The sequence below is a fragment of the Canariomyces notabilis genome (genome assembly GCF_033297395.1).
Source record: "Canariomyces notabilis strain CBS 508.74 unplaced genomic scaffold N656scaffold_44, whole genome shotgun sequence".
Lineage (NCBI taxonomy): Eukaryota > Fungi > Ascomycota > Sordariomycetes > Sordariales > Chaetomiaceae > Canariomyces > Canariomyces notabilis.
Window position 1 is genome coordinate 52,635 of NW_027041866.1, and position 23,838 is coordinate 76,472.

At 54.2% G+C, this 23,838-nt stretch overlaps 12 protein-coding genes across 12 annotated transcripts; 7 read left to right on the top strand and 5 right to left on the bottom strand.

Annotated features, from left to right (window-relative positions):
* Positions 1 to 81: 81 nt before the first annotated feature.
* Positions 82 to 817, top strand: N656DRAFT_720282 (uncharacterized protein; the record flags this gene model as incomplete). Its single annotated transcript, XM_064812437.1, has 2 exons — positions 82 to 226; positions 303 to 817. Coding segments are annotated over 2 exons (660 nt in total), but the record flags the coding sequence as incomplete, so codon positions are not given.
* A 122-nt stretch (positions 818 to 939) lies between these two features.
* Positions 940 to 3,344, bottom strand: N656DRAFT_802747 (uncharacterized protein; the record flags this gene model as incomplete). Its single annotated transcript, XM_064818281.1, has 4 exons — positions 940 to 2,330; positions 2,588 to 2,743; positions 2,824 to 3,006; positions 3,086 to 3,344. 4 exons carry the CDS (start codon positions 3,342 to 3,344, stop codon positions 940 to 942), a joined length of 1,989 nt encoding a protein of 662 aa, XP_064664935.1.
* Positions 3,345 to 4,645: 1,301 nt separating this feature from the next.
* N656DRAFT_820484 (uncharacterized protein) lies at positions 4,646 to 5,990 on the top strand (the record flags this gene model as incomplete). The annotated part of the gene is made up of 3 exons (XM_064818411.1): positions 4,646 to 4,952; positions 5,009 to 5,412; positions 5,477 to 5,990. 3 exons carry the CDS (start codon positions 4,646 to 4,648, stop codon positions 5,585 to 5,587), a joined length of 822 nt encoding a protein of 273 aa, XP_064664936.1. The 3' UTR covers positions 5,588 to 5,990.
* On the bottom strand, positions 5,727 to 7,245 carry N656DRAFT_785377 (putative NAD binding NADP oxidoreductase coenzyme F420-dependent). Its single transcript, XM_064816367.1, has one exon. The coding sequence runs from the start codon at positions 7,050 to 7,052 to the stop codon at positions 6,177 to 6,179; it is 876 nt and encodes a 291-aa protein (XP_064664937.1). The 5' UTR covers positions 7,053 to 7,245; the 3' UTR covers positions 5,727 to 6,176.
* Positions 7,246 to 7,376: 131 nt separating this feature from the next.
* Positions 7,377 to 8,309, top strand: N656DRAFT_514387 (uncharacterized protein). The gene is made up of 2 exons (XM_064809922.1): positions 7,377 to 7,706; positions 8,128 to 8,309. The coding sequence occupies exons 1-2, from the start codon at positions 7,416 to 7,418 to the stop codon at positions 8,191 to 8,193; spliced, it is 357 nt and encodes a 118-aa protein (XP_064664938.1). The 5' UTR covers positions 7,377 to 7,415; the 3' UTR covers positions 8,194 to 8,309.
* Positions 8,192 to 9,352, top strand: N656DRAFT_785378 (Aldo/keto reductase; the record flags this gene model as incomplete). The annotated part of the gene is made up of 2 exons (XM_064816368.1): positions 8,192 to 8,605; positions 8,672 to 9,352. Coding segments are annotated over exons 1-2 (764 nt in total), but the record flags the coding sequence as incomplete, so codon positions are not given.
* A 464-nt stretch (positions 9,353 to 9,816) lies between these two features.
* Positions 9,817 to 10,808, bottom strand: N656DRAFT_785379 (uncharacterized protein). The gene has a single exon (XM_064816369.1). It carries the CDS (start codon positions 10,458 to 10,460, stop codon positions 9,933 to 9,935), a length of 528 nt encoding a protein of 175 aa, XP_064664940.1. The 5' UTR covers positions 10,461 to 10,808; the 3' UTR covers positions 9,817 to 9,932.
* A 1,504-nt stretch (positions 10,809 to 12,312) lies between these two features.
* N656DRAFT_785380 (putative glutathione S-transferase) lies at positions 12,313 to 13,591 on the top strand. The gene is made up of 4 exons (XM_064816370.1): positions 12,313 to 12,528; positions 12,632 to 12,678; positions 12,747 to 12,784; positions 12,882 to 13,591. The coding sequence occupies exons 1-4, from the start codon at positions 12,453 to 12,455 to the stop codon at positions 13,450 to 13,452; spliced, it is 732 nt and encodes a 243-aa protein (XP_064664941.1). The 5' UTR covers positions 12,313 to 12,452; the 3' UTR covers positions 13,453 to 13,591.
* Positions 13,592 to 13,841: 250 nt separating this feature from the next.
* On the bottom strand, positions 13,842 to 16,235 carry N656DRAFT_763537 (cytochrome P450; the record flags this gene model as incomplete). The annotated part of the gene is made up of 8 exons (XM_064813299.1): positions 13,842 to 14,009; positions 14,111 to 14,466; positions 14,585 to 14,813; positions 14,944 to 15,047; positions 15,128 to 15,218; positions 15,328 to 15,642; positions 15,719 to 15,893; positions 16,022 to 16,235. 8 exons carry the CDS (start codon positions 16,233 to 16,235, stop codon positions 13,910 to 13,912), a joined length of 1,584 nt encoding a protein of 527 aa, XP_064664942.1. The 3' UTR covers positions 13,842 to 13,909.
* Positions 16,236 to 18,229: 1,994 nt separating this feature from the next.
* On the top strand, positions 18,230 to 19,815 carry N656DRAFT_802754 (terpenoid synthase; the record flags this gene model as incomplete). Its single annotated transcript, XM_064818282.1, has 6 exons — positions 18,230 to 18,404; positions 18,490 to 18,528; positions 18,613 to 18,787; positions 18,848 to 19,153; positions 19,217 to 19,469; positions 19,591 to 19,815. 6 exons carry the CDS (start codon positions 18,230 to 18,232, stop codon positions 19,813 to 19,815), a joined length of 1,173 nt encoding a protein of 390 aa, XP_064664943.1.
* Positions 19,816 to 20,984: 1,169 nt separating this feature from the next.
* Positions 20,985 to 22,374, top strand: N656DRAFT_785385 (uncharacterized protein). The gene is made up of 2 exons (XM_064816371.1): positions 20,985 to 22,226; positions 22,297 to 22,374. Exon 1 carries the CDS (start codon positions 21,012 to 21,014, stop codon positions 21,918 to 21,920), a length of 909 nt encoding a protein of 302 aa, XP_064664944.1. The 5' UTR covers positions 20,985 to 21,011; the 3' UTR covers positions 21,921 to 22,226; positions 22,297 to 22,374.
* Positions 22,375 to 22,689: 315 nt separating this feature from the next.
* On the bottom strand, positions 22,690 to 23,658 carry N656DRAFT_694413 (HET-domain-containing protein; the record flags this gene model as incomplete). Its single annotated transcript, XM_064810677.1, has 3 exons — positions 22,690 to 23,003; positions 23,097 to 23,229; positions 23,302 to 23,658. Coding segments are annotated over 3 exons (804 nt in total), but the record flags the coding sequence as incomplete, so codon positions are not given.
* Positions 23,659 to 23,838: the final 180 nt, after the last annotated feature.

A 23,838-nucleotide genomic window follows, 5' to 3' on the forward strand; every position in this document is an offset into this window, starting at 1 on the left:
TGTAAGTTAAACACCATTTATTGGCCGCTTATGTTGTTATTTGTCAGGTTAGCTTGATCTAATTGAAAGTTACGGCTTCTTAAGACCTATAGGGTCAATCTTGCCGCACTCCAACGGATCCGCTTAGACCAGCTCAAGGAAGAACTTGTTCGCCTTTCGACGGAGATCTATTTCAAGCCCAAGGAGCCCATAGGCTGGGCTGCCACCCTGAAGGAATATGGCATGTGTACCTACCTACCCAAACAAAACCCAAGACGTTGGAGGGACGCTAACTTGGGCGTCTACGGTCGATAATCATATAGTGCAAGCGCTGCAAGACTACGATTATATGGAGCTTCGCGCCCAGCTGCCCGACGACCCGTTCTACATCAGCGGTGAAAGCTGGCTACATCGCAAGCTGCTGGAGCACTATCTCAAAAAACCCAGTCGGGACGGACAGAGACTTCAATCGAGTTTTGAATCTACTGGAGTTTGGGAAACAAGCGCAACCGACCCGGAGGCGGCGGGAAATAATCGACGCGTTAATTTCCGCCGCAAGTGGTGGAAGGGTTTTCGAGAGAGACTGGGAATGGCAGCATTAGGGGCAGTAATGCTGATGGCACCCATGTGGTTGATGGTTTTGCACAACACACTCTGGACAGCCCTGGTTTCAACTACTTCTTTCGTGCTGACTTTTGGAGTGCTGAGCGCTGCGTTCATGAACAGCTTGGTAGAGGTTCTTTCAAGCACAGCAGCATATGCGGCAGTGTTGGTCGTTTTCGCTGGTCTCATTACTGAGCATGACAGGTTCAATACTGGTACACAGGCTTCAACTTGAAACCACTGCAGAGGTCGGGCAGTGTTCCAGGTGTATTATTGACCTGTTGTTGTCTACTGGCTTTTCCAATTTCCCAGCTTCAAGTGGCCGTGTAGCACTATCCTGTTGTGCTTCTTTGTCTTTTACCCGCTTCTCCACCTGTCAAACATGTTCAAAAACTCCTCCAGTGACTCAGGCTTCTTTTTATCAGCAGCATCTTCCTCATCTGGCAGATCAGACCCTTCCGTTAACGCCCCCAGCGGAATCGGGGACAGACTCGTTACAGCCTTGATGACCGAAGGGGCGACCTTCAGAACCGTGGGAGCAATCTGGTGGATGGTCTTGAGCATATCGCCCCAGATGCCCTCCGCCTTAGCCACCTCGGACGGGATTTCGAGCACAGCCTCGAGCGAAGCCGACGCCCCCTTTACACGCGCAGCGAGCGCCTCGTTGAATGGCTTTGCTTCTTCGGCATCGGCAGCCTCTTCCACGCTCTCGGTGCGTGTCCTATTGAGCCTGTTCATTAGATACGGTAGGCCCACATCCAAGGCAGTGGTCAGCAGCGGCTTAGCATGGTTGAGGCCGTTCTTGAGGAGATTCGTTAGGCTTGGCAGTGACAGCGAGAACGCCTCCGAGTCCTGGTTGTTGCTCTCCTCGGCCTCGGCGCTTTCACCGGTTTGGAGCAACCCTTCCAGCATGGCCCGGGTTGCCTCGTTAGTGGTGGCTTCTCCGGACTCGGCTCCGGGCGCCGCCTCGACGGTCCTTTTCCGGTGCGGGCGGCTCGAAAGCCCGCGCGTGTAGTGGTGGGCGACGATGCCCCCCAGGGCGGTGTTGGACGTTTGGTGTAGGATAGAGGACGCGTTGTCGACCTTTTTGTGCAGGTTGCCGATGATGCGCGCCATGTTCAGGAAGACCTCGTGTCGTTGGTTGACTTCGGTCGAGATCTTTTGCACGGCCGCCCAAGCGGCTTCTTGGATGATGGCGAGCTCAACCACGCCGTCAAGTGAGACCAAGCGCTGCTGGTTCAAAATAGCGTGGCCCATTCTCCCTGCTGCTTGGACGGCTACGGCGGCGAGGCAGCCTTGAGGCGCGGCGGTGGGCCCCAGTATCGGCGGCATTCCTGCGGCGACAACAGCCTCGGTTGGCGGACGCTCTTGCAGCGCGACGGCCATCTTCAAGGTACGGTTGAACAGGTCGAGAATGCTCTCTTCGCCGCTCTCTTCCTGCCCCCCGGACGGTATGTGGGCGTCGCCGTTGGTGAGCTCCTCCGACTCGGTCGTCTCGCCATTTGGTCCTACGGCGACGATGCCAGACTCTGTCTCGGCGCCGGGTGGACGGACGTTGACAAAGCTGATTAGACCTGTGCTTTCGGTGGCGGATTCGCTGGCTGCAAGCGCGCGGGTGTAGTTGGACAGAAGGTTGCCAGAGGGGCCAATGACCGAAGCTTTGTTGATGGAGCCTCCGTAAGTGTGGACGCCGATGCTGACGAGGTCCTTGCGAAGAACCGGAGAGCCCGAATTCCCGCCATACGAGTCTGATTCAGCCAAGAAGGCCAGTCAGTCTTAATGTTTGCGGACTTGGCGCTTCCTCTCCGGACTGGACGTACCAATTCAATATGTCAACATGCCATTGGCGTCTGCCAGGTTGAACGTTACTTTCTCCACAAAGTGCTCATACATGTATTCGCGGTGCATTTTGTCTCTAGAAAACATGGCGTAAGCGGTCATCAGACGCTGGGTTACAAGGCACTGACTCATCCGGGATAGCCAACAATGCCCAGTGACAGTGAACCGGACCTGGGCGTGGTGGCGTACTGGATACCCTTGACACCTTCAAAGGGAGGGTGAACAGTGATGAGGGAGACGTCGGCCTGCGGGCTGGCGCCTCGCATCCAGGCAGTGCTCGTGGCCACCATGGTACCGCGTCTGAACTGGCATGCAGTGGGCCCTGGAGTTGATAATAGTAGTAAGTACGGAGATATCGCTCAGTCCTATTCCCCTAGACGGACCACGAAAGCACAAACTCACCACTATTGAGGGAGTTGACAGATGCTCTCCCCTTGTAACCAATGTACGCCTTGATCTCCTGGACCGGGCCATAGCTCTGATCATAGCCGCAATGTCCCGCAGTGACGAGAAGGTCGGGTGCGATGAGCCATCCAGTCCCCATCATCCACTTATTTCCGAACCGTAGCATGAGCTTGACAATGGCTTTTCAAGTCGTTAGTTTCGCATTTTCAAACAGAGGGGCTGCTGCCAGGGTCGGGTCAAAACTAGGAACTTGACTTACATCGATATTTGCCTCCAGGGGCAAGGTGCTCATCCGGAACCAGCTTCCTGTTGTCTTCGCCAAAGACAGTTTCCGCCGCGGTAGCGGGGGCTTTGATGATGGGCTGGGCCGACTCGGGCAAACTTTCGTCTGTGTTTTCGAGCTTCCACGTCCCGATCGTCACGGGCTCGATCGCGGCCGCGAACCGAACGGCTTCACCGGCATCTCTTGGGGCTCTTGCCACCGCAACCACGTTGACACCATTCAAATTGTCGGCCATGGTATAAAAGCTGAACAAGACTGAGTGTACTATCACGTTGCTATAGGGTAACCCTCTTGAACAGCGAAGAAGGACCGGACTGCGACTCGGTTCTGGGAGAGGGTTCTTATGTTGTGGCCGGCCCAGTGGCGTATTCGTCCATGGTTCGGCCTTCTTCTCCATTCCTAGGCGTGACAAAATTCATGTGCCACAGAGCGAAGTCTTTCCTTCAACTCGAAAACTCTGGCCCCGTTCTGGCGAGCAGCCAGGTCATGACTCCCGATGTGGTCTAGACACACACACACCCCCCCTTTCAGCCGGATGCTCTCAGGATAAACTACAGGTGGCGTTTTTGGCGACCATTGTTTAGATCGTAGGGATCCGAGTAGCTGTCCCCAATGTCGAGCGTTACCCTCCTCGGCGTCCAAGTGTTACATGCTCTGTACCCAGAGTCTGGATTCGATTCAACGCATGAGCCTTAGCAAGCTGAGAACCCGCAAGAGGAAAATACCGATATTTCATTGTAGCTGACCTGTCACATTGACCCCTGGAACGGCGGTCTGAAGGGGAGGCAAGGTCACATCTGCTGACCTTGACACACCGCCGGGTGCTGACCTTACCCATGGGACGGCATTCTAGGCGGCCATTTTTGATCGCGGGGAACAACCCTCTTCAACCTCAAAAGTTATCATCCAACCAACTCGCATGAGCCTCTTGCTAGCTGAAAGTCCGGATATGGAAACGATCTGTGGTTCCATAGTTGCTGAAGCGCGCGTAACCACTCTGTCGAACGGCAGTTGTGAAATCAAAAAAGGTCACAGGCTTATCAACGATGACCTCAAACTGTGAGGCACTCCCAGCTGGTCAGGAGGTTCATTGACATACCATAGTCTTCTCAACGTACGGCATAACTCGGAGGCATATCCGCCTTGACCCTTTGATGACACCACGGCAGGGGACAATTATGGTTGTATTCATGACTCTCTCAGCTGGCAATGGGAAGGATCGAGCTCGCAATGATATCCGAAGTTGACGGATTCCGGATGCTCCGGCCTCCTTGATTCGTAATGCTTTCTCTTTGGCCCCGACAAGGCGGGATGGAGCCTGAGGGCACGGGCAGATGGTTCATGCTGATGGGGAGACGGGCAGACGGCTTCATACCTTCGTCCCTGCGCTCTACAACTTACCTCGAACAAGCAGTATAATATATGGCTCCCAGTAGGGCCAGTTGTCGTTTATTTCCACTGACCCAATTGTCCTTGGGCACCAAGGTTCTTCTCATTGTTTATAGCCATCACTGGCAGTTGCCTCCACCTTTAGCCATGGCAACGGAACCGCCGGCTACCGGGCCTCCAACGGCGGAGGACTTTGACAAGGCGCTGACTCGCAAGGACTTGACACAGCCGCTCACGGAAACGTCCTATACTGCAAAGCATAGTAACCTGTGGCAGACACTCCTTAAGGAGAACTCGGAGAAGGGCAAAGACACGAAAAATAATGACATACAAGTTTTTCCCGGAAATTTCGGCTTTATCATGCCCCAAAAATTCGTCAACCTATGGATCCGGGACATGGCTGCCCACAAGGACCCCTCTGACAGGTCGATAGTCCTCGTCGACTGTCGTACGAGTAGGTAGGCCAACTAGCTCGCGTTTCCACCCCGGCCTGGCTAAAAACTACCCCAGGGAAAGAATACGAGGGCGGCCATTTACGATCCGCCAATTCCCTTGCCATGGACCATGCTCCATTTGATCCCAAAGGCGACAAGTTGTACGAGGAGGGTGGCTGGGACCGCCATGTCAAGCTTGACGCTCCCAAGGAGGAAGCAGTCGATGGAATCAAAGGACCACCAGATAAGAATAATTGCAAAACGCTCCAGAAGCTGCTCGCGCTCAAAGGCCGCCCTGTTCTGGTTGTCTTTTACTGCCAGTCGGCCACCATCCGTTCGCCTTGCGCCGCCGCATGGTACGCCAACAAGTATGTGCTTCCCAACAAGTATCCGAACAAGCAAGCAGCGGAGCTGCTCGACAAGCAGTATATTGCGGTGCTTCACGGCGGCATCTCATCGATAGACGGAGCTCTAAGACTTGTAAGTAATAGGCGTGAAGCCACGTGGTGGGCAGGGGAGAACGCTGACATGCCCCAACTTTTAGATCAAGGGCAAGGACAGTAAGGACGAGGCGAAAGAGAAGGATCAAGACAAGTATTACCATAAGGAGAACAAGGAGTTGCCTTGCCCATGTACCACGGAGCAGATGGAGTAAGGGCTGGGTCAAGAGGGTGGGAGGAGCGTGCTATGTACAGCCATTGGCTCCGTGTGGTGTTTGTTCTTGTGAGGGCCTTGACTTGGATGCTGATATTCCTAGTGGGTTGCGGGGGCTTTGTTATGACACTTCAGGCAGTCAGGCAAATGCACTTGTGCTTGATGCTCTAATGTTTGGAGGAGATGTATACACTGCAACGGCCCGACACCTCAACTGAGGTGGAGATCTCAGTCGGTCACAGTTGACGTCCTTGACTTGGCATCGATCAGAAGCCGCCTAACGCGGCCTAAGCAGATGTCAACCTCGCCCTCGTGCTCAGTGCCTCCTTCAACGCCCATCTTGGCCCTTACACAACCAAAAGGACGGATCCCAGGGAAGCGCCCAAGGGAACTTCCAGTCGGTCCACCGACAATGACGACCGTGGAATGGGCATGGAACCCACGACGTAATTAGAGAGTCCGTGAAGAGCTATTTACCTCGGTAGTCGAGCGTTACTGGGAGTCAAACTCTTAGCTGTGGAAAGCCAGTCACTGCAAAACACCCTCTACAGTCTGAGCCCTTAACCACATCCAGCCAAGCAACAGGAGGACTAGTTGTCTGGGGTATTGGTAAACAACTTAGCAACAGCCGTCATATCCTCCTCTCCCAGTTCAGTCTCCTTCGCCTGCCGGTACAGCTCAACGCACAGTTGCGTAATCGGGATCCGAGCACCCACCTCCTGCGCCGCTGACTGTATAAGCAGGGTACTGTTGTAGCAGTCCTTGAGTGAAGCCTGAGCAGACCAGTCCTCGTTGATCATTCTGGGCACTTTGACATTGGAATAAGGCGACGCCAGGGGCCCGGCGCTGAGGACTTGGTTGAACGCCTCAAGATTCAACCCCTGCGCGCGGGCAAGGTTCATCGACTCGGCGAGTCCAGCTGTGATGGCAACAAGGTACAGATTGATGGCGTATTTCATCTTCAAGCCACTTCCCACAGGACCACAGTAGACTGCCGCCGCGGTCAGGGGCTCCACGACGGGCCTGATCCTCTCCGCAACATCCCGGTCGCCCGCCATCATGCCGACGAGCTTGCCTTGCTCTGCCGGCACTTTGCTGCCGCTGACAGGCATCTCGACGAAATCCCCGCCGGCGTTGTGCACAAAGCTGGCGAGTTTGAGGCTAAAGTCCACGGGGACGGAGCTGGTGTTGACGAGGATTTTGCCGCGGAGGGCCTGGGAGAAGTCGTCGTTTAATAGGGATTCGATAGCCGACGCGTCGAAGAGCATGGTGAATATGACTTCGGATTCGCGAACTACATGGGACGGCGAGGTTCCGACTCGTGCTCCGGCTCTCACCAGCGGGGAAAACTTGGAGGGGGTCCGGTTCCAGATCGTCATGGGGAAATGCCTGGCAAGGTTCAAGGCCATGGGCTGGCCCATCATGCCCAGGCCGATGAAGCCTATCCTGGTTCCGGCTCGGCTCATGGTGGGTTGGCAGAAGACGTGGACTGAGCACAGCTTTGAGTTAAAATAGCGCCTGGCCTCTTGACTCAAGAGTTGGTCAGGGCTCAGGGAGGGGTACAGTACCAGTACCCCTGAGGATCGTGTTTATCGTGGTTTGTATGGTAGGACCGAATGCTGTATGTAGAAGGTAATCGCGACACTTAAATTGTTCATGAAGGACCATCTGGTAAGAGTCCCATCCCCAACACTGTTTACTATTGACCTTACCTATAGATGGGCTCGCGCCCTGTTGTCAACAGCACGGCCAGTATCGGGGTAACGAGCCGAGACTAACCGAGCTCAAAGTATACCCTAAGAGCTTTATTACTCTAAAGAAAGAAGACAATGCGAAGCTGCTTTTCTACATGCCTACTGGATAGTATCGGAAGAGCACAAAATCTCACCTCCAGCTCCAGGCTTCATCCATTGCGAAAGACGAATCTTAACCTTACTGATGACACAAGTCACACAACATGGCAATATTCGACAGAGTTGATCAATCCCGTAGTTGAACTCCGGGTATCATTACGTCTGAAAAAGGATGGACAATCACATGTGCTTCAACCATTACCAACACCACGGTTTTTGATAGAGGTTACAGCTGGGTACGGGTCCACCGAAACAGCTGCTTGGAAAGTAGGTTTGCAGACGGATGGAGTCAAACATCATGATGCACCATGGATTTGCCTGATCACATCACCTATCAGATCATGCACAGAACACAAAGGCTTTGCGTCCGATGAATGACTAGTAGTTGACTCCCGATTAGGCAATTCGTCGCCGGCTTCAATTTACACCGACCGACGGCACGGCCGTGGACCGTGCCCGATGCCGGTGAGCCGACTCCTGGAACCGTGAGAACCTACTTTCGTGGAACCTACCTTCGGAGCCGCTTCCCGGCTTCAATGCTACCCTATTTCGCACTAGGGACTCCGCAAGTGCGGCTTCAAAGCTAAAACCGCCCCTGAGTCGGACTGACAGCGGGGCAAGTGGGCAATCACCCCGCCCCAACCTTTTGAGCTGCTGGCGATAACGGTGTTAACGGATCAATTGACAGTGGATGCCGTCATATCCAGCCAGTCACGAAATGCGATTCAAACCACCTTCGCAGCCCCACACATAGCTCGGGCAAGCTCTTCCGTGTCGGGACAGAAGAGCAAGGAATGGTGCCGTCATACTAAAATATGGATGACATTTGTAATCATTCCGTATTCGAAGTGGCTTGTCCCTTGGTGTTTGTGTAAGTCTTAAAGCCCCGCAGTCCCGACTCCCGACATTCCGTTCGCTTTTCCTTCCGTGCCTGCAAGCAGTTCTTCAGACCCTTCTCCAGACATCGCCCGGAAACCACCATCACCATGTCGAACCAACCCATTGTGCCGACGGCCTACGAGCCCAAGAACATGAAGTTCCGCTACCTGGGCAATACGGGGCTTCAGGTCTCCCTCTTTTCGCTTGGCGGCTGGCTCACATACGGTGGTACGCAAAAGGGCGAGATTGTCAAGAAGATTCTCAAGACGGCCTGGGACCATGGCATTGTGAGAACACCCATCATTCCAAGCTTGAGAGTGTGAGACAGCAAAGCTGACAAATTACACCCACAGCAAACCTTCGACACGGCCGAGACGTACGCCAACGGCGCGTCTGAAGTTGAGATGGGCCAAGCCCTCAAGGAGCTGGGCTGGCCACGCGACGAGTACGTCCTGACGACCAAGATATTCTTCGGCACTGGGCGCAAGGAGCCCAACACGCGCGGACTGAGCCGCAAGCACATCGTCGAGGGCCTCAAGGCGTCACTCAAACGGCTGCAGACACCCTACGTCGACGTGGTATTCGCGCACCGTCCCGACAAAGCCACGCCCATGCTCGAGATCGTCGAGGCCTTCACCCAAACCATCCGCAACCTCAACCTGGCCTACTACTGGGGCACGTCCGAGTGGAGCGCGACGCAAATCATGGAAGCGATCCAGCTCGCCGAGAAGCACAACCTGATCCCCCCCGTGGTCGAGCAGCCGCAGTACAACGCGCTGCACCGCGAGCGCTTCGAGGTCGAGTACGAACCCCTGTTCAAGCAGTACGGTTACGGCACCACCATCTGGTCGCCGCTGGCGAGTGGCATTCTGACGGGCAAGTACAACGACGGGATTCCCCAGGACTCGCGGTTCGCGACCAACAAGGAGTTTTTTGAGAATACCGTCAAAGAGCTGCAGTCGGAGCAGGGCAAGGCCAAGTTGGAGAAGGTGCGCAAGCTGACGGCCATTGCGGAGCGTTTGGGCGGCACCGCCACGCACCTCGCCCTGGCGTGGGCGGCTAAGAACCCGAATGTCAGCACGGTTATTCTGGGTGCGACCAAGATTGAGCAGCTTGAGGATAACCTCAAGGCGCTGGATATGCTGGATAAGCTGACGCCCGAGATTATGGAGGAGATTGAGGGCGTGCTGCAGAACAAGCCTAAGCCGGTCCCGGCGTGGGGACGGGATCGGTAAACGTGGAGTGGTGTGGTTAGAGGAAGCATTCTAGACGCATTCTAAATAGAATAGCACGGCTGTGTCCGCAAGAACTAAAAACCATGATGGCAATCAGCGTGTACTCCACTGATCTAGATGCTAGATCGACCGTGATGCCGTCTGTCTTGGTCGAAACAATCGATCAAGTGTCTGGCCAGTAACTGCGCAGGACCCAAGGCACCACTTGTGAGAAGAACCATGCCCATCGGAAACGTGAAGATCCCCCAGCACTTGGCCGTACCACCAAACCTTGACTTCAACTTGCCTCCCCCCATCAGATTCACGATGATCCATCACTCGAGTAATGCCCATCCCTCCCCATCCCTATCCATCCATCATCAACTCCTCTGTCACTGAGTCACTCCGTATCCACAACCCTAAACCAGTCGGTATAGCAACTCTTCACACTTCGCCCCATCCCATCCAGGCCCAGTCCCGAAACACACTCCGACTCCATGTCCATGTCCATGTCCATGTCCGGCGCAGCCCGAATCCGTATCCTCAACTGAAACTCCCCCTCCCGTCGAAACACCAGATCGTGAAAAAGAAACTCAATCGTGATCCTCACAACACCCGTACCCTTATCATTTCCCTCCCCATCAGTATTGGTATTACCAGCGGTGCGATCCCAGCAGGAAATAGTCCCCGGGACCATCAGGGTAGCCACATCGGCCAGTGTGCGGGCCATGTCCTTGCCCTCGCGGTCGACAGGGTTGGCGATGGCGGAGAAGCGTGGGGGGTCGATCCCCGGGCCCTTGTTGTCGGCAGGGCGGTAGTTGTGGAAGATTAGCTCGAGGGTGACGGTGACTGGTGGTTCGACGGGCCGGCCGCGCTCGATTACTGCTGGAGGAGGCTGGGAAAGGGTGAGGATGGATTCTCTCCACATACTTGGGCCGTTTGAAGTTCAATTTGGGGACCGGAGATACACAAGGAAGCTGCTGGGTGATCTTTGAAGGTTAAGGTGATGCCATGTAATGGATGGATGAGAGATTTGATGCTGTTCCGTCGCTGGAATTGAGTCACTCGTGGGATTCTGGAATGACTTGGTTTGAACACCCGGCGAAAATGATGAGAAGTTCAAGTTTGGCAGCTCATTTGTCGCTTTTGGTTCCGCAGTCGACTCGTCGAGTGAGGAATGATATTCTTTTCAAGGCCCGTTCTTGAAGAGACTGTGGAAGGCGCCGGCAGCGAGCGGAAGCTCCTTCCCCCTTCACCATCCATGGTGTGTTCCACGCTTCAAAGCTTCAGCTTTCATTTGTCAGAAGTTAACAGCTTCGAATGAGGAACAAACGTTTCGGACCACTTTGTTGTGTGCTAACTAAGAACACAATGCTTGATCGCAGACATATGTGAACGCCTGAACGATGCTGAAACTGAGCGAGAATAGCAGCAGGTAGGTAGGTATGTAACGAACACTGGCACCCACATTGAAAGCTCTAAACAGAATACCAAAGTGACTTGAATCACCTACTGACAGTGATGGAGATTCGGTGCGCCGTTCTTGGTGATTCGGAGTAGACAACGACATCCTCCGTGTCAACATACAAGTCCGTTCTCTGAGCAGTCGCCATGTTGTTGGCATCTCCCTTGTAGAGCCGGATTCGGAGATAGTATGTGCCTGTCTCAGCAATACTAAGATCATCCCATTCAAAGTAAAGAGTGATTTGGATTTCTGGGTCATCGGCTCCCCAACTCCGGCTACTGAACAGACGCCCTTTGGTAGGCACGGATATTGTTCCTTGGAGCGTATTGTCCAACAGCTTGTACTCAGTAGTGGAGTCGCGTAGGGTAATGGATGCAAACACCTCTCGGGGATCGATACCAAGCCATGTTGCCTCCCGTTGACTCAACACCAAGTTGGCTGTTATTGGGGGCTGAATTACTTTGTTGATACCGACCATCTCCGGGGGATGGTCCTCCACTACGAATCCCGCTGGCTCTGTCATTGCCCGTGGTAGATGCACGCTCGGTTTTATGTAATGTACTTCGTTTCCCTACAGGTACACGGCACCGTGGGACATACTGTATGTAGTGCTTGCAACCGGAGGACTGCTACCACGCATTGAACCGTGGTATATCACCTGGCGAGACTTGCTTTAATACCAGAGTGAATGTGGCCTACGTGTCTCGCAATGTTCACACATCTACAAGTAAGTTGGGTACCTTAGTCAACGATGAGGTGTTATTCAGATGCTGAATCACTAAGCACATGTCACATGTACCAGTGCTTATTAACCTTGAACTTTTGAAGCCAGATTAAATTCCAGGTCTTCTGTCTCATAACTTCATAAGCCCCGGATCGCGCGGGATCCGCGCCATCCTGTGACCTTTGAAGGATCAGAGTCGGTTGCGGGCTTTCGGGAATAACGCAGCGCCGGGACGCGCGCGCCCCACACGGCACCGGACCGGGCCGCTGGATCGGGCGGTACATTCTACGAGCTCTACTTAGGAATTTTATAGCACTACAGTACAGGTACCTTATACATCTCAAGTGTCAGTACTATATGTTGAGATGTTCAACCATAAAACTCTTTAGTATTTGTATGGTCAACCCACCAGCGTGGTAGGAACTCTGGAGAGGAGACGTGTAAGTCGACTGCCGAGAGGTGCCGGACTCCGGTTGGATGGATGCCATCATGCCAATGCTACCCACTGTGACAAAGCTCATGCATCCACTCGGCTTTCCTCGCATTTATACTGTACTTTATTGATCTGTTGGCTCCACCGTCCCACCACGTCAAACGAAGGGCGGCAACCCCACCAACTCACCTCTCCACTGACAAATCCATCCAAGTATAAAAGAGTAGCTGTGCTGCCGCAACACCTTGATCTTTGTGACGATCACCAACCAGCTTTGTCAGACTACCTTACAAACAAGATGAGCTCCGGACAGATTGTGCTCTTTGACATTCCCAGCAAGACAGGGAAACCGTGGTCGCTAAATCCATGGAAGAGTGAGTCCGGCCATTGCCCCGCTGGATATTCGATCTGGAGAAACTTCCGGGACTGGGAAAGAGAATTTTAGACATCAAAACCAGAAGCTGAGACTGTAAACAGCACGGCTGCTCTTGAACTACAAGGGCTTGGACTATAAAACCGAATGGGTACGTACTTGCACATCAAGTCGTCTAGACGACATCTACCCCAGCAGACTTTATTAACCCATCCGCAGGTTGAATATCCCAACATCAAGCCTCGCCTCGAGCCGCAGTATGTACCTACCTACCTACCTTAACACCACCGCCGCGGCGCACCCTCTCTTAACTCCCCCTATCATCCATCCCCCCCACTAACCCCACCCACCTAGCGTCCCCCCCAACGGCCCGCAATCAATGGCGCCCTACACCATCCCCACCATCATGCTCCCTTCCGGACAGTACGTGATGGACAGCCTGGAAATCGCCAAAGTCCTCGAAAAGGAATACCCCTCACCTTCCGCCCATGTCGACTCGCCCTACTACGACCGGCTGCTGGAGCAAACCAAGGCGGCCATGGCCGCGTTGCCATCCGTCTACGTCACCAACGTCTACGACCGTGTGCTGGGCGAGGCGAGCCGGCCCTACTTCCACGAGACACGGACAAAGTATCTTGGTATGCCGATCGAGGAGTACCTGGCGAAACATCCGGTTGAGGAATCGTTTCAAGCGGCGGAGCAGTATTTGAGGAATGTGACGGCGCTGCTAAAGGAGAATGGGCAGGGGCCGTTTTTGATGGGGAGGGAGGTGTGCTATGCGGATTTTGTGTGGGGTGGGTTTTTGCTGTTTTTCAAGGTTATGGGGGAGGATGTGTGGGAGAGGTTTTTGAAGGCGACGGGGGATGCGAAGGTGCATTTGGATTTTCTGGAGGCGCTGGAGCCGTGGACTAAGAAGGTTGATTAGAGAGGGTGTTGAGCTTGAGATTTTTGTCTCAGTTGAGGAGAGGGGGGAGTTGAGAAGGAATGGGGTGAGGGGGGTTACTCGGCCGCGGGGATGAAAGCGTGAGGACTATGATACTACGAACTAGCTAGTAGTATGCCAGTTCTTTTGGGTATAGCATGAATGAACGAATATGAAGCAGTTCAGAAACTGCCGCACTAGACCCCCAAGTGCACGATGGAGAGCACGGCGATAAAAGCGCAGGAGGCAGGCCATATACTTAAGTTAGCTCCATCTCACCTTCGGCGTACATGGACGAGGACGGTTCATGGGTCAAAAAGCAGGCACTCAAAGTTTCGAATGCGCCTACATCTGCATAGCTAGGTCAACCGTTGGACCCAGATTCCACCCAACCTTGAACTGCTGCCCCCTGCCTCCTGCCTGTGAGTCTGCCAGCAACAATCCAAGTCGACCTGGATCACTACTCGTCATTCAGACCTAGCGCAATGTACTCCTTCTCAAGCATCGCCAGCACCTCTGGGAAGCGAGGCGTGAGCTTGACTCCGAACGGAATGGGGCGGCTATGGAGAAGATTAAGGGTGGTGTAAGCCAATACTCAATCATGTCAAAGAGGGCAGCGAAGTCATAGCATCAAAGCGCAGAACGGACGGAACAAACTCACACAACAAGCCCATCATCAATGCACCCATCCACATCAATAGGCACATGCTCCCCCTTCCCATCCCGAAGCCCCTCGATCTTCATAGCCCAGAGCACCAGCGTCATCTGCATGACCAGCATGCTCACAGCCACATGGCGGCCGGGGCAGATGCGCCGACCGAACCCAAACGTGACGTGGCTTTCCTCCTTGGTGCCTGCAGGCCCAGGCTTGAGCTTGCCCGTCTCGTCATCAATGAAGCGCGCCGGGTTGAAGAGGTGCGCGTCCGGACCGTAGCTGCGCGCGTCGCGGTGCATGGCCCACACGTTGGCGATCATGGTTGTTCCTTTGGGGATCACGTAGCCCTGGTAGTGGACCTCCTGTAGGAGTGTGGAATGGTGTTGAGTCACGGTAATTTCAAGTTGGTGATCGGAGGAACAAAATTGTTATGCGTAGGAATATACCTAGGTAGGTAGGGAGGGGAAATGGATGTCTTACCTCGGACGCTCGTCTTGGGAGGCCGATGGGGTCAATGGGTCGCCATCGGATCGACTCTTTGACCATGGCCTGCATGTAGGGCAGGTTCTCGCAGTCTTGTATGCTAGGAATCCTGCCGCGTCCGATGATTCGGTCAATCTCTTCGTGGGCGCGCCGCTGCGTCTCGGGGAACAGGATCATGGCCATCATCCACCATGCAAGCACGCCATATGCTGCTTGGCCTCCGGCGCTATGGGTGCGGAACGAGAAAAGTGAGCAAGTCAAGATCCTTGGGGTCGGTCTACCTAGTCCATCATGATCATGATTCTGACTGGAAACTGGAAATGGGTAAGAAAGGCCTGAAAGGGAGCGGAACACACAATGCGGCTGCAGCGAGCCAGTAGGCCTCCTCTTGGGAAAGGCCGTATTTGGCGCCGTCTTGGATGAAGTCTCGTACGAGACTCAGACTCTGGTCTCCGGTATCCTGCAGGCAGACAGACACAGGTTAGTACTACACGCTATTTGCGGCGGGACATCGTTCAATACTGGTATAAAACGACCTACCAATGTCGTCCGCGTATCCTCATAGATGTCCCTGAAGCTCTTCGAATGCTTGGCGAAAAAGGCACCCGCCATCCTTTTCCAGGGTGCAAATCTGCGTTTGAGGAGTCAGGGTCAGTATTTGCACCACGGTACTACAATACAACAGTGGGATATTGCCTAAGGCAAGGTAAGGCAGGGACCGTAGGGCGTAGGATACGGACTGAGATGGGACATATCTCAACCACGGCGCAATCTCAACATAGTGGGCTCCGGGCATGGCCGCGCGCGTGACCCCGTCGACGAACTCGTGAAACTTTGCGACATTCTCCGTGTACTTCCACATGGGCGGCGACTTTCCGTACGTCACCTGCATGATGGTCGAAGCGACGGCCTGTCTGCAGTGGGCATACCAGTGGCTGGGATCCGTGAGCATGCTGAGGGCGAGTTGCACGCCGTCCTTGTGCTGGGCGGCCTTGTTGAACTGCGCGGTTCCTGTGCGCAGACTCTCCTGCGTCGCCTTGCGCATTCGACGCCAGCTGTGGAGAGAAGAAGGATGGAAATATCAGCGAGCGTTCGTCTAGTTTTGCTCAGCGCATCTGTTGCACCACTTACATGTCGTTATGGCCCACAAAAGGGGTGAAGAGTCCCCCCGTCATCATGTCAGGGACGATGATGTGAGGCCGGTCAGACGTGACGCCTGCCTTGCGGTCGAGAAGGTCCACGGCCACTTCCAGCGTGTTGATGACCACGATTGGCTGGCCGGCACCGTCGAGATATATGAGGGGACCTGTCATGGAGGGGTTTGTCAGGAGGTTGCAAGGTTCAATTTTTGCCTTCACACACACGCACACACGCCCATCCCCAACACCAGCCACACCAGTCCAAAACAGTAAGACAAGATTCATCAAACCATACCATATTTCTCCTTCCACGCAGTGAATTTGTGCCACGGGAACTCGCCCAGCTGCAGGGCATTTCCCAGGACTGGGAGGCCAGGGGGCCCAGGCGGAAGCTTTCTCCGTTTCCACTGGTTGTGCACGTAGCTGACAAGCAAGCCGGCGCCGAGCAAGACGATGCTGAGTATTATGAGCCGCGAGCCAACTGAGATGCTGTGCCCCTGGCCTGGCATCCCGTCACTTAGCCAGTTCACAACAGCCATTGCGTGAAGACCTGGAATCGTGGGGAGATACAAGGAGTGAGGGAGAGATCAAAGCTGAGCGGGGAGTTGGGAGTTGGAAGTTTCAGAGAGAGGTCTTGGAGAGAGGACGGGTTATTCAAAACTATCCCGAATGTTGGATGTGCGTATCTGTGGGAAGCTGCCTTACCGAGGTATTACTACCTAGGACCTTACATAGGTGCTTTACTTGCCTGAGAAACGGCCATTCTACTCCTTCCCCCCACCCCGGTATTGTTCGGGCCGACATAATTCATTAGAGTGCCTTATCTCTTATGTGAATCGACGTTGCTAGCCACGTGAGCAGCTTGCTTGATGCTGCGTGCTGCGTGCTGCACGTAACTACGAGCTAGGTTCTTGCACTGCCATGCCAATCTAGGACCCTACATGTACCCGCTGAAGGTTAATGGAGCATAGCAGGGTAAGCATTAACATGTGTACAACGATATAGTTTGCTATAAGAAGACAGTGTCTACGTTGATCGAGGAAGGTAGTATCCATGGGGGTCCAGGAAGCCATGTCCGTACAGGTCTAGGAAACTAGATAGGGAGCCAAGAAGGTTAAGAGGACAAATACAAAGATCAAATTTGTTGCTAGAGGAAGAAAGGGGCTAAGCCCATTGCCACTAGAAGAAGGAGCACTATAACGGCCACGCTAGTTCCTTGCTGGATGGTGTAACCCTCGCTAGGTCCCGTAAGAGCGTATTATGGCGCATAATGGCGGTGAACCGCTCAACTCCATGGACTCAATTACTCCAAGGTCCTTAGAGATAATGTGAGCGTGCCGTAGGAGGATGAGGTGGAACTTTGAGTTTAGACCTTAATTGGTGCGGAAATACTACTAGTAGTGTTGGAATCACGTGCAGCAACCGATGTATGGTCTCACAGAGTTACACAAGGTCGCCCCCTGCAGCCTGCGGTACTACTGTGTAAGTGGGCGTAGAAGCGATTTCGCGGCCAACTAGCTCGAGACTCGCTACATCCCTCAGGATGAGTGGTATATAGGCTGTTTGCTTAGGTAGGTACCTTATGCCTGGGCACTGCAGTAAGCTGACTACCTATTTGTGCTATAGGACGATGAGTGTACTGGGCATCATTATTTTCAGGCCCACTGACCCCCAAGGCCTCAAATCACGGCTTACTTTAAGTTCCAAGATCTAGTACTGAGGAGTCTCGCTTACATTGCAGGACGCTAGATCCTGTGGGATGCAAGTGAGACTCTATGCCTATCTGCTGCTGTGTTACATTTCTAGTATTGCAAGCTGGAATTCCTCGCCTAAAAAGGCTCTAGGTTACCTTTCATAGTGCAACACGTTTTGAATTGGATTAACCTCGAAACTAGGAAGATTAAGACCGATATGCTAGCTATTAAAGGCTGGACTGTAGCTCCTAAACAGCTAGCTGTCAGCTGTTAATCAAGTCCTAACGGTGATCCAGTTCCCTCTTGATCAAATAGTATCTTCTGCGTTACTAGCAACATTGAAACAGAACTTGCCGTTTCCATCAAGGTACCTAGGTATGCTGCCGCCTGGATGAACCCCAACGGCCCTAGGGGCTGGGTCACTTTAATCCTAGTATTTTTCAGTTTCTGTCCTAAAAGACACTTGTATCAAGCTAACAATGTGAACCCGCAAGGGTGTATTTCAGTGAGAAAAAACCTGCTGGCGAGAACTATCGAGTCCTTGACGTGTAATCGGGTCGGCAGATGATACACCTTTGTTCCTTCACGTCTATGGGGCTACTAGTATGAATGACCTGCTCAAAAGGGAATGGCCTCAATACCCTCTGGACGCTGCGATTTAGCAAGGGCAGGATGATGACCGATTGTCTCGGGGTTCCAACCTCACGGCATGATACGGGACAAACTTCCGAATACAAAATCCACGCAACTCTGAAGACGATGACACCCCTCGCCATACCCTCCCACGACCTACTTGCCCCTATCCAGCCATGCCCGCTACCACACAGCCAGTGATCCATCTTCCAGACACGCTCCGGCACTGGCCATGGCCGAGGACCATCAACCCTCACTATGAGGATTGCAAACGCGAGTCAGAGGCTTGGATTGAGAGCTTCCGTGCTTTCAGTCCCAGGGCGCAGCGGGCATACAACAGGTGCAACTTCAGTATGCCATACTCCAGCTCCCGGGATGTGATTGGAGTCATCATCGAAGGTGCTCAGATGGCTAACATGATCATCTCCCTGTCCAGGCCTGCTGTCCTCCTTGGCCTGGGCAAACTTGAACCGAGGTAACTGGTTCCCGCCGCGTCCTCTCCCATATTCCCGCCTCAAAGAACCAGTGGAGCATGTCTGACCGCGTGTGGATGCGCCAGAGGGATGCCGAATCGGCTGTGACCTGATGCATCTCTTCTTTGTGTTTGACGAACACTCGGACCGCAGCAGCGCCGACGAAACCCGCCAGCAAGCCGAGGCCATTATGGATGCCCTTCGTAACCCGCAAAAGGCGCGACCGGCGCACGAGTTTATTGGCGGCCGGGTTGCTCAAGAGTGAAATTTCCACCCCATACCAGTACAGCGAACCCCCAACTGAAAAGTCGAAACATACAGATACTGGCTCAGGGCCATCCAATCCACGCCAGCCAGCTTCCAGCGGCGCTTCATCACGAGCTTCCAGCGCTACACGGAGTCGGTGGTCCAGCAGTCGTCTGACAGGGAGCAGGCCCGGCAAAGGGATCTCCCGAGTTATCTCGCGCTGCGGCGATACACCATCGGCGCCGAGCCGAGCTTCGTGCTCAATGCCATGCACATGGACTTGCCCGAGCACGTCGTGGCCCATCCAACGCTCAGGCGTCTGGAGCATCTCGCCACTGATATGATCATTATTGGCAACGATGTTGTTTCGTACGATAGGGAGTAAGTGAGAAGCGCCGTGGCCGGATCAGACACAAATGGGTGGCCTAACGGAGAGTGGATTAGACAAAGCCAGCCGGACCAAGCCGAGCACAACATCATCTCGGTCGTCATGGCCGCTCAGCACTGCTCGGTTCAAGAGGCCATGGACTGGGTCGGCAGGTTCCACGACGAGCTGGTCGACTCCTTCCTGGCCGAGTACAAATCTTTACCGGAATTCCCCCAGGAGCAGGAGAGCGAAGCGGTAAACGAGCATGTTAGGGAGTACGCTAATGCGCTGGCCAACTGGGTGCGCGCTTCGGATTGTTGGGGGTTTGAGGTAAGTTTATTAGTCCAGTCCAGCATCTCGTTCGTCTCGGGAATATTGCAAGTGCGCCAGTGCCGCCATCGAGATAAGACAGATATGTTGCTCTTGAGCTAACCCGCCGGATACCTTACAGAGTGAGCGCTATTTCGGCAAGGACGGGATGCGCGTGGCAAAGGAGAGGACTGTCGTTCTGCGACCCAAACAGCTGGGCAAGGTCGAGGTTGCCATTGCCCCGCCGCCTCTGGTCGCGGTGCACGAAGTCCGCCACGAACTGCCTGTGACCACGACGGCTTCCGTTGGGCGACGTATCTGGGACTTTTTGGGCGCGTTGCTCAAAAGAGCAAACATTTTCATTTGAGGGGGTTCGAGTTGAAGTGGGGACCTTGGGTTGTTTACACTTGCTCAGGGGTCTCGACTCCAACTGGGCAGAAATTCTAGAACCAAGCAAAATGAAGCGAAGAAGCTTCAGTGTATGTACATTGAAGCTCTTTAACACTGACGCGACGTCGTTGCCGTACACATGAATTTGACGTAGTTCAAGTGAGTGGAATCAGAAAGATATTTAGAAAACTCGCAAGGATCTTACTCTTTAAGCCTAACAAGGCTTTCTTAGCACTGCCACAGGTCCTCCGTTCAGCAATGTATGCGCCAAGGACCACGTGCAGGCTTCCATGCATCAGTTACGTACTGTACAGTAGTCTTGGATCCCTTCAGGCTTCAACCTACTGTCTCAAACAACGCAAGTCACCACCGGTGTGCCGGATGCCATAATTCGGAGAAAATAAGAATGCACATAACAATGAAAGCAGCACGGGAGAGCGACTGGCTTAGCGCTCCCGGAGAGTACCAGGACCTTATCAGCAAGCTGTGCGCGTCAGACCCACGGCTGCGATCTCGCTGCAGCAAGAATCTTCGACAGGGCACCCCCTGGCCGAACCCAAATGCAAGGCTTGTTGTGTTAGAGACTGGTGGCAACGGGGACACCACGTTTGGGAATCCAATCCAGCACGACCCTGCGTCGTTGAAGGCATATTTGGACAGCAAACCCGCAGCAGGAGCCGGCAGTGGAAGGGTCTTCATTCTGGAGGGCCTACATTCCGATTTCATTGCTGTCCTCGGCTCTCATTTCAAATTGCACCCGTCAGTCTTCGTCGAGCAGGAGCGCATCGTGGTCATACAACCATATGCGCGACAGGAGAACGACTTATACAGGCTGCCAAGCGTGGCGAGAACATCGCAGCACTACACGATGAAGTACTATGAAATGGTGCGACTTCCGCCGGCCGCCCAGAACAGATTCAGATTGAACTGCGCCGAGACGGGCCGGCACATCGGCGTGACAAGGGCGAAAGGCGAGTTTCTGGAGGCGGGAATCGTGCGGCGCAAATGCACAGTCTGGAGGCAGGTCGACTCGAATGGCGGATGGGATTGTCAGTCTCTCCTTTCCTTAACCACTGACTGCACTAATAGCAATGGCAAAGGCGCAGCGCCCATCGCTAACTTGAGCGCCATCCAGGTCTGATCCTGACAGATCCGCCTCTCCGAGCCATCGACATGTTCACAGGCACCCATCCAAGGCCGCCAGTGGCTTCGAGACCCAGGGACATCCTATTCGTCCCAGCGCAGCTGTTCCAGAACGGCTACGTCGACTTCATGCCGCACGCAGTGCAGATGTCCACCCTCGCCGGACCGCCACGGACGTCGATGCTTGACGACCTGTGTTTCTACCTTCAGCGGCACTCCTCACAGCTCAGCAAGAACAATCTCCCCGATGCAGCAGCCGTGTTCGCCAAGAAGATCGTCGCGGCACACTACTTGCAGCTGTACAACTTTACCCGCTCAGTAACATCCCACGTCCAGTTCCACGTCTCCCGCCTGGACCGCACAGGGATGGACTTTCTCGAATCCAGCTTTGTCGGGGCTGGACAGTGGAGCGACGCGCAGGCTCTTGAGCGGCGCGCGAGCGAGTACTGCGCCGACATTGAGGATATCATGCTGCAATGCGACATTCCGCTCAAGGACTGTCCGGATCCCGCCAGTTGCGCAGTCCCCTACCCTTCCTCTTCCCAACAAACAGCTGGAGTAGTCGTAACCGCACCGGCCTGGGATGACAGCAGCGCCGATTTCCAGGTGCTGCGAATGCGCCTGGCCGATGTGCGGCGGCGCGCCGAGCTGCTCAATGCCTCCGTGATGGGGCTTGCGAGTATGAGCGGGAACCAACAGGCGCTGCGCGAGGCGCGGAATACTAAGGCGCTCACTTTGGTTGGGCTGGTCTTTATTCCACTCGCTTACACGGCCACGTTGTTCAGCATGACAGAGCCGTTTGGGCCCGGTGGGGAGAGATTCTGGGTCTATTTTGCGGTTTCGCTCCCGCTGATAGTCTGTGTTTTCGGGGGTTATATTGCCATGGACGCGTATGGTGCCGGGGCGTTTTCGCTGAGGAGTTTTTCCCTGCTGAGGTAGGTAGGTAGGTAAGGCTGGCTACAGGTAAGGCAGTACTCCGTATTGTCCAATACTGCCTAGGATTCGAAAGGGATGAGGGATTCTATCGCCGGAGATCAATGCTGGCAATGCTCAAGGAGAACGTTACCTTCGGTCCGAATGACGAATAGTGTAGTGGGGTGTGTGTATGCGTGTGTGTGTGTGTTCGTCCGGTTTCTTTTCTCCCTCTTGGATGATCGCTGAACTCCCATTCCATCTATAGTAAAATAAAAGGACGAAGTGTCTCATGGACTTCTTCCAAATTGTCTACCGACCCGTACCTTGATCCTGCCACGAGAGTTTCCATCAGATTAGTGCCTTCCGCGCATGTAAAACAGCCAAGGCGGCGATAGGCTACCATTCCCGTTCTCATACGGCCGGTGCTAGCAAGAACCAAACCTGCGGCGGCGCCCAAGCTCTCCAGGACTGGCAAGACATAGACTGCTCGGCGGAGGTCTGAAACGGGCCTGTCTAGTTCCACAAGGATCTCAGTGATAACCATGGGCCCTGTGCTCGAGACACCACCACCATCACTCGTGCTTAAAATCCACGAAAACTTCTTCGTTCGGTGACGATTCCGCCCTGCCAGCCAATGCTCCACCGGCTGGTAACGAAATAGCCACCCGCGAAGAACGAGAAAGGATGCGTCCGTGGCGCGTGCGGCGTCATGCGACACATGTGCTCCATCAAGCCGAACCAAAGACCGTGACCACAAAGTTTCTAGGAAGATGAAGCGGGTCTCGCCGGGGCAGCTGGCCCAAGACCAGGACGGGAAATGATTTGCGAGTTGGCTCGCAAGTACCTCATCCGCATCCGAGTACCTCTCCGATTCGCGCCCCCAGAGCAGTTGAGCCGCGATGCTCGGCTTCCAGAGGCCTGCCAGATAATCGGTTGGTGAGTGGCGAAATTGGCTAGCCATGGCGCTGGCAATACCTTTGAGCGCGATGAGCCTATCGCTGGGTTCTGTGAGTTCCGTCTGGCTGTAGCACCGCACGAGGGAGCACCAGCGCCTATGGAAAGTATGGACACTGCGCTCGCGCGACCCGTTTTCGGTCTGCAGATACACTTTGATGTCACGGATGGCGGTATCGACATACTCCGGCCGCGTGTCAACTTCGGTTTTCAGGGGAAATGCCTCGGAGGCGCGCTGCGCGGTACACTCCCAGAACAGCTGATCTCCAAAGTGCACCGTCCGCCTGGACAGTACGCGCTCTTGGAAACACCACCCTCTCTTGTAGAGCGGAGCACGGTCAACCGCCTTCCGAATGTCATATGGTCTATAGCAAAGCCACTCAGTTGTTGGTAGTCCAGGCCACTGCAGAGTGAGCTGGCAGGGCGCCACCCTCAATGGGTTACGTGATACCTCAAGGCCCGAACATTCAACAGCGGCAAGATTGAGCAGCCCGCCGCTATAGATACTGCCCATCAAGGCGGCTTGCTTGAGCCAGTCCTCTGTCTGGTCCTGGATAATGCAGAGGGAGTCAATCCAGAGATAGCGAACGCCGAGTTGATGCGCAATCGACACGGCATCTCGGTAGACCTTGGGCCAGTCATTCGTCGGTATGGACTGCTCGAACTTGGACTTGTTTTCGGTTCTGAGGTTTGTCCGCTTGATTTCGTCGGTCCATCGGTAGCTTAGAGTGATGTACCTACTGTATTCATGTTGCAAACCGCCAGCATCCTGGCCACTGCAGACTTCAACGATGCGGATATTGTCGTTCGTGCGAGTTCCAACGTCAACCAGGCGGAAGGTTGAGTGCGGTGGGAAAAGTATCCGTCCTTTGTGGCCCCTGCAGTTTGCATGCTCCTCGGTACAAGTGCGAAGCCACTTCTTTATCTGCTGGATGGCCTGGGTGTTGCTGTTTGTGTTCGACAGCTTTTGGACTGCAGTTGTCTGCGC

Bases quoted from the DNA above. Each gene is read 5' to 3' on its own strand.
- N656DRAFT_785385 (XM_064816371.1), top strand. From the start codon at position 21,012: ATGTTCACAGGCACCCATCCAAGGCCGCCAGTGGCTTCGAGACCCAGG.
- N656DRAFT_785379 (XM_064816369.1), bottom strand. From the start codon at position 10,460: ATGTGGAGAGAATCCATCCTCACCCTTTCCCAGCCTCCTCCAGCAGTA.
- N656DRAFT_514387 (XM_064809922.1), top strand. From the start codon at position 7,416: ATGCGAAGCTGCTTTTCTACATGCCTACTGGATAGTATCGGAAGAGCA. The intron at 7,707-8,127 runs GTAGGTTTGCAG...ATCAATTGACAG, and splicing joins CCGAAACAGCTGCTTGGAAA to TGGATGCCGTCATATCCAGC.
- N656DRAFT_785377 (XM_064816367.1), bottom strand. From the start codon at position 7,052: ATGAGCCGAGCCGGAACCAGGATAGGCTTCATCGGCCTGGGCATGATG.
- N656DRAFT_785380 (XM_064816370.1), top strand. From the start codon at position 12,453: ATGAGCTCCGGACAGATTGTGCTCTTTGACATTCCCAGCAAGACAGGG. The intron at 12,679-12,746 runs GTACGTACTTGC...ACCCATCCGCAG, and splicing joins TGGACTATAAAACCGAATGG to GTTGAATATCCCAACATCAA. The intron at 12,785-12,881 runs GTATGTACCTAC...CCACCCACCTAG, and splicing joins AAGCCTCGCCTCGAGCCGCA to CGTCCCCCCCAACGGCCCGC.